Source organism: Geospiza fortis, unplaced genomic scaffold (assembly GCF_000277835.1).
Source record: "Geospiza fortis unplaced genomic scaffold, GeoFor_1.0 scaffold206, whole genome shotgun sequence".
NCBI classification, from domain to species: domain Eukaryota; kingdom Metazoa; phylum Chordata; class Aves; order Passeriformes; family Thraupidae; genus Geospiza; species Geospiza fortis.
In genome coordinates this window covers 6711696-6719160 of record NW_005054311.1, presented here as the reverse complement: position 1 = coordinate 6719160, position 7465 = coordinate 6711696, and the positions used below count along the sequence as shown (strand labels likewise).

Here is a 7465-nt window from a genome sequence, read left to right as displayed (position 1 = left end):
ATGCAAATAAGTCGAAGTGAATCTGAGTTTGGACTGAAGGCTGAAGTTCAAGAAGCGAATGAGACTACATATATTCCTAAAGATTACGAATATTGTCCACAGAGTATATGAGACACTTCTATTTAGAATCTAATTGGGAAAGAGAATGCATTTGATTAACAAGTTCAAAAGTAGGTATATAATGAGTCTGTACTGCCATGGCTACAGACATTCAAACATTAACTTATATACAAGGCTGATGCATGATGCAGAGGAAAAAAAAGACAGGGACAATGTAGTTGGTTTTCCTCCCCCAGTTTTGCAGAATTCCAAGAATAAAGAACTAGCAATAAATTAGAAGCCTAACAGTGCTTTTAATAAAAGACTGTCTACTTTAAAGCTACTAGAAAAAAGCAACTGAATTTCAGAAGGTTCCTCTCTTCCAATCTCTCCAACCTGTCAAGGTCCCTCTGAAGGGCTGCACAGTCCTCTGGCGTATCAGTCACTCCTCCCAGCTTTGTCTCATCAGTGAACTTGCTGAGGAGGCACCTGCCTCTTCAGCCAAGCCACTGATGAACAATTTAAACAATACAGGGCTCAGTATTGAACTTGGGGGACACCCCTCGTGACAGGCCTCCCGCTAGACCCTGTGCCACTGATTACAAACCCTCTGGGATCTCCCATTCAGTCAGTTCTCAAACCACCTCACTGTCCACAATTCCTGAGTTGGCCTATGAGTATGTTGCAAGAAACAGTGTCCAAAGTCTTGCTGAAGTAGAGGTAGAAAAGATCTGCTCTTCCCATTCAGGAAATTATTCCATCATAGAAGTCAATAAGGTTGGTCAAGCATGATTTACTTTTAGTGAATCCATGCTGACTACCCCTGAATCCCTTCTTGTCATCCATGTGGATGAAGACTGCTTCTAGAATGAAGTGCTCCATCACCTTTCCAAGGATTAAGGTGAGGATGACTGGCCAGCAGTTCCCTGGCCCCCCTTTCTTACCCTTTTTGTAGGCTGGGGTGACACTTGATTTCTTCAGTCCTCAGGCACCTCTCTTGATCACCCTGACCTTTCAAAGCTGGCTGTGAGCACCCTCCCTGTGGTGCCTGCCAGCTCCCTCAGCACTCATGGATACATCCCCTCACAGCCCATTGACTTGTGGATGTCAAGTTTGCCTACATGTTCTCTAACCCAATCTTTCTTGATGAGGCAGAAGTCTTACATGCCTTTACTGTGGTCCCCTGAGTTAGAGATTGCTGAGGGCTGGTGTTGCCAGTGAAGACATGTGAAGAAGGCATTCAGTAACTCCACCTTCTGTGCATCCTCCTCCCTTACGGGGGTCCTGCCTCCATTTAACAATAGGTTCACATTCCCCTTAGATTTTCTTTTGTTATTGACGTATTTGAAGAAGCCATCTGAGGACTTCCAAGCCAGCAAATCCACAAAACAGCTTCCCCAAAACCACTGCTAGCCTGCAGACAAATTCCAAAGGCCAGTGTCAGTAGCACTGACAGTAGCACACTGAACTCCATGAGTGCAGTTTTACACTTCTCTTAAATCTCTCTCTTGGACAGCGGATGCTTTTTCAGTTCCACGGAGAATAACATCAGTTCCACTAAAGATACAGCAATGTACCAGCTATTTTAGTCCATTTCTTCAGGAGTTATAACCCTGATGTACTCTGTTACTTCCTTACCACAGTTTTGCCATATTCTTTTGACAGAAAATAAGAGAGCAGCACAGCTATCCATAATTGTGCTCAACTGCAAAAAAAAATGAAGCAATCCCTACTCCATAATGTACCTCTGTGAGGTACTCAGAATCTGTGTGGAATCAAAGTGATATGCAGAATATGATACGAAAATGTTAGATAAAATGAACTGGAACAACTTGCCAACATTAGATGTTATTCACTAAGATTTCAAGGGGCTCAAAGATACAATGGATTGCACCAACTTACTCATGCAATCTCCTGCTTAAAACCAGGTCAACAGTTGAGGTACGAATGTTGCCCTGACACTTGTACATGTCAAATCAATACAAAAAGTTAAAAAGAAGTAGTGGACACCTAAATAAATACGACATACTGACAAAGATTTAACAAAGCTGTTTTTAAAGGAATTAGTGCCTCACAAAACAACCAGATTTCTCTGTAGACAACACAAATTACATGGATAAGAAGGCACTCCACTGGAAAAAAAACTAGGAAACAAAATTGACACCACAGTTTTCAAAAGACATCAGACAAGTCTCTGAGGGAAACAGAAGCAGATCTTTTGTATGAATATTGAACTCATCAAGAGACAGAACGATGAGAAGTAAGATGAAGGATATCAGAAAGTGAATGATTACTTACTTTAATAGAGTTACATAGAAACCTTTACTGCTACATGGCTTATTATATATAATCATAAAGAGAGAGGTGAGATAAGCAAGTAACAAAATGATGATTTGTTGGTGATCCCAATTTACTTGGGACAGTAAAGATAAGATCTGACTACAGAATTGCAGAAACATCTTGCAGCACTGACCAGGGAACAAAATGTCAGAACAAAAAAATCACTGCAGATCAAAATGATACAGGAAAGAACATTCCTAGCTTTCCTTATGAAAGCTAGGTCTGAGCTGATCATTACTCCTCAGCAGCATGATCTTTTGATTATGAAACAGACATCCATGAAAAAAATCTGACTTGCTTATGATGAAAGGATTTTCAGGATTTCTAGGATCATCTACTCTAGTTCCCTGCTCAAACCATGTCCAGTTGGAGTGTGCTGTTTATAGTCTTATCAATTTTGAACATCTCCAAAATTGCAGACTCTGTAGGAGCTTTGCACACCCCACCCAGTGTTTGGCCTCCCTTACATTGATAAAAGCCTACTCTTATATCTCATTAGACTTTCCAATGTTCCAGCTTCCAACTTCTGTCACCATACACATCTGGGACCAGTCTGTCTTCTCCATACCTGCCATTAGGTGGGTACCTGTAGACTGCGCTAAAGTCTGCCCTTGTCAAAAAAAAAAAAAACCCAAAAAAACCCAACACCCACCAAAACAAAAGCCCACTGCAGATTCAAGTGATACAGAGAGGAAAGTACCATCTTAGCTTTCTAAGAAATCTAACAGACCACTACATCTCTCTTCTTGAGGTGGAACAAACCCACTTCCTTCAACCACTCTCCTTATGTCATGCATGTTAAGTGTTTTCCCTGGAGCACAGAACTCAACATGGTACTGTACCCCATGCTGCCTCACAAGTGCCAAACAAAAAAAGAATCACTTCTGCAGCAGTCTGCTTGTTATGCTCATGCCACCAAACCCAGGTGCAGCGCTGGCCATCACTGCTGACCCCCCATTCAACTTGTCCTCCAGGATTCCCATGCAAAGTTTTCCTGAGGACAGTTGATCCCAGCCTGTACCGCTGCATGGTGTTCCCCTGACTCAGATGTATGACTTGGACTTCACAAACTTCCTGTCATATCATTTTTCCAGCCTGTCCTTCTGTCAAGCAGCCCCATCAGGCACAGCGTCAGACACTCCCCAACTTGCTGTAGGGAAGGTGACATACCTGTTGAACATGCTGGCCTATGCTCACCCCAACATTCAGCATTCAGATCATAATTAACCAAAAAAAAAAAAAAAAAAAGCCAGAGAGAAGTTTACAGATTATATACAGACCTCTAGCTTGATGCACAATGACTATTCTAAAGTCATACCTTCAGTCTGAAAACTGCATCAGTGAGCTTCTCACATTATTAGGAAAACTTCAGCTGTGGGTTCTTTGGGACTTAATATACAACTCCAGAAACTTCTGGAAAAACAGAACACTGGCAGAAAATTACATAACATTATATAACATTTACTGAAATGGGAATTATTTTAGCTAGCTTCAGAGAAAGCAAGGAAACAATAGGACAGTAAAGAACAGGTTTGTTTCATTCACCTCAAGGCACTGTTAACTCACTACAATCTAAGACTGACAACAGCAGCATTCAGAAGCATTGCTATCATAGGCTTTTTGTAGCTAAAATAAAGAAAAACTTAAAAGCTTGTATTTTTACTATGTAAGTCAAGTCAACTCCAAAACCTCTGGCAGGATCTCCTATACCAAGAAAATTGGAAAAACATGTTCAGTAACATATGGGCACACAATCATTCTCCAAAGTGCCTATGACAAAATGGGTTTTCTGGAAGTTGAGCAGATGTAATCACATTGGTCTGCACTCTAGATGCTGGAGGATAGGATAGGCCACCTTCAACCGTGAGAAGTGACTTTGCTCTTTTGGGAATATAGACTATAGGATGATTTGGGATGCAGGGGAAAGGTCATCTAGCTCCACTCCTGCTCTGCCAAGGGCTGGGACACCTTCCACTAGATCAGGCTGCCCAGAGGCCCATCCAGCCTGGTCTTGAACACTTCCATGGATGAGGCACCCACAGCATCTCTGGACAACGCACTGCAGTGTCTCACCACCCTCACAGAGAAGTATTTCTTCCTAACATCAAATCCAAACATATTTACTTTCAGCTTAAAGCCATTTGCCCTTGCTCTATCACTACACACCTTGATAAGAAAGTCCCTCTCCAGCTTTCTTGCAGGTCCTCTTTAGGTACTAGATGGCTGCAATGTGTCCCCTGAGCCTTCTCTTCTCCAGGCAGATAGATCTCAAAGTTTCCCTCTTTTTCCAAGTACCTGACTGTGAAGTTTGACAAATACCTATTCTGCTGTTTCTCAGAGTGTTTCCTTAGAACAGATCTAGACAGACAAATTCCTACAGCTGTGAAGGTACCCGACTGCTCCTACACCAGCAAACAGGTACAGAATGGCAGCTGCGGAAGCGTGGTGGAGCCACATCCTGAAAAGTGCTTTTTCCCTGTCTTTGCTTGTCCTCAACTGCTTAAATGACTTGTTATTAAATGAGTCAGCACTGACCACTTCAAACACCCTTCCTGATGTGAGTTGCCAAAAACTTCCCATTAAAAGACTGAACCCCAAAACAATTAGACTGGAAATGGGTAGCAGCAGTGAAGGAGGATGTCTAGACTTTTAAAGAACGCCATAGCATTTATGCATGGAAAACTGAACTAAAGACATCTATCCTAGTGAAGAAAATATTGCTTATTTTAAAGAAAATTGTGGTGCTTCACCCCAGAAGCCATGTTTTCTGAACTGCATGCCACATGCTTTGCAAAATACTGTACAATGATTCTTTTCACAGTTCAGCTATGTAGACAGTGAAAAAGAAGTGTTAGCAGATATGCTTAATACTGTGGCTTAAATTTGTCATCTTTGTCATCTGTGGCACTCTTAAAAATGGGCCACATCAAGGTCTGAACATATCTAGTTTAACTCTGTAAATACTCTTAAGCTTTAAAAGCATTTTTAATTGGTTTAATAAGTACATGCAGTAATGACTCTCAGGGTAATTTCTCCTGCTGGAAAAATAGGAATCTTACACCACTGCTGATAGCAAATGTACTGTTACAACATAGTCTATAAGGAAAAAAACCCAAGCTGCAAAATGCAATTAAAAAAAATCAAAACCAACACTCACAATTGCTGAGGAAAAACAAACAGGCAAACACATGTCTACAATATTACAACGATGTACAATTCAGTACATGAATTTAAATAAGAATCAATACAGCTTCTTTTTTTTGCTTAAAGAAAAGATTTAGCCCTACATGAAAGCTTGAAAGTGAGTCTGTCAGACAAGGCACCTTTTGTTTCCTCTTTGCTTAAAATAAGTAGTGAAAAGTGGCAGGAACATTCTGACTATTTTTTCAGTAGTATACAAGTATCACATAGCGCTTCTCAGATTTTCACAAAAGGGTAAACTGTGAAGTTAACTTCACAGTAGGAACAAAGCCCTTTGCAAGTGCATTTTGTACAAGCAGAAAAACAAAGTCCTGGGGGTTAAGCTTATGCAGAATCTACAAGCAAATTCTGAGACTAAGAAGTACTCTATAAACACCGTTTTGCATAAATTTCCAAACAAAGCCAACCAGTGAGAACTCAGCTGAGCAATCTAGATGGAAAGGTACAGGCAGAACTGATAAACCACTACAGTGTGGCATTTTACCAGGCAGGTGTAGGGAGCTACTGCTGACACCATCAGCAACTTCAGCCTGAATCTGAGCAGAGCTCAGCGCTCGTGCTTCAAGGAACACACTTGTCTCGAGTCTGGAGCGCCTCGGCAGGAAAACAGCGAGCTCTGAGTGTTCACAAATGCTCAGACACTCGGCATACAGGGAAGCGAAAACGGCTCAGCCCTTCTGGAAGATGTTGTCACAGGCTTTGTGGACAATGAAAAATCATACATGACACACTTCTCTTTCGTTGCAAAGGCAATAAGATCACTGTTGTTAAACAGTACTCCGGAGAAATAAGAACGTCTTCACGTAAGTCTGTTAAAAGTACAAATTTAACATACGCAACTAAATTCAGCTTTTGCAACTGGATGTGTTTCTGACTGCTCTTAAGCTTCCAAAAAGAGGTCTCTCTATTTTATCTCGGTTGTTTCAGGACGAGAAAATTCATTTAACTTTACTTTGCCTTGGAAAAAGTGGTTTGATCCCTTTGAAAGGCTTTGCTGTACTGACTGTGACGTCTCCAAACAGAAAAAAACCCCACACGTTACCATGATGGGTACAGAAACACAATTACGCATCAGAAACCCTCCCTGCAGCCCAGACACAGAAATGCAAAACAAGGCTTACCACAGCTTGTTTCCAGATAGATTATGAGGATATAAACACAATTTGACCTCACCAGGACTAGTTATTTTTGTATAGCTGTTACACATCTTGTTTAAGGATTTTGTACAGACAGGTTTTGATCGGCTAACTTTATTGATCAGTGTTCAAAGCACAAAAATCCTACACAGCAAACATTGTGATGTTTTCAGACATTATTTTTCAAGAAACAAAATTCTAATGAGTCTGTCAAGCGCCAATTTTGTAACTAGATGTGCGAAAAAAAACCCCAACAGCAACAATAACCAAAAACACCAACGCCAAAGTGACTGGCATATAATTACTTAGCAGAGCAATGAAAAGCCCGATTTGGGTGGGTTTTAAGGTCATTTAGCACAGTGCGGGACGTGCTAAAAGGTCACCAAGACAGTTTGCCTATTATCGAACCTCTTAAAAAGCGGGCACTACGCCGGGGTGCAGCAGGAGCTCCAATCAAAGCAACGCTCAGGCCAGACCGCGAAAACACAAAGCTCCGCCAAAGCCCCTGGAAGAGGAGCGCTCTCTCCGGCGCCGAGCCGGGAGGGAAGGAGCGCGCTCCCACGCGGGCAGGCGGGAGGTTCGGGAAGCCGGGAGCGCTCGGGCGGTGGGGCTGTCCCTCCGCCCCGGGCTCGGACCGCCGGCGGCACCGCAGCGCCCGGCGTTACGCAACGCTCCCCCGCGACCTTGCGGGGAACTTCGGAGTCTTCCTCGGGGACGGACGTGCGAGCAGCATCTCCCACACGGCTCCG

General features: G+C 42.5%; 1 protein-coding gene across 1 annotated transcript in view; it reads left to right on the top strand.

The window, feature by feature from the left end:
* The window catches only part of ELP2 (elongator acetyltransferase complex subunit 2), a 93633-nt gene continuing 86168 nt past the window's right edge, over positions 1–7465 (top strand). Inside the window, exons 1-3 of the mRNA XM_014306333.2 lie at positions 1–103; positions 6330–6383; positions 7077–7436. Coding sequence (XP_014161808.1) covers positions 1–103; positions 6330–6383; positions 7077–7436 — 517 coding nt within the window. The remainder of the gene's footprint in view (positions 104–6329; positions 6384–7076; positions 7437–7465) is intronic.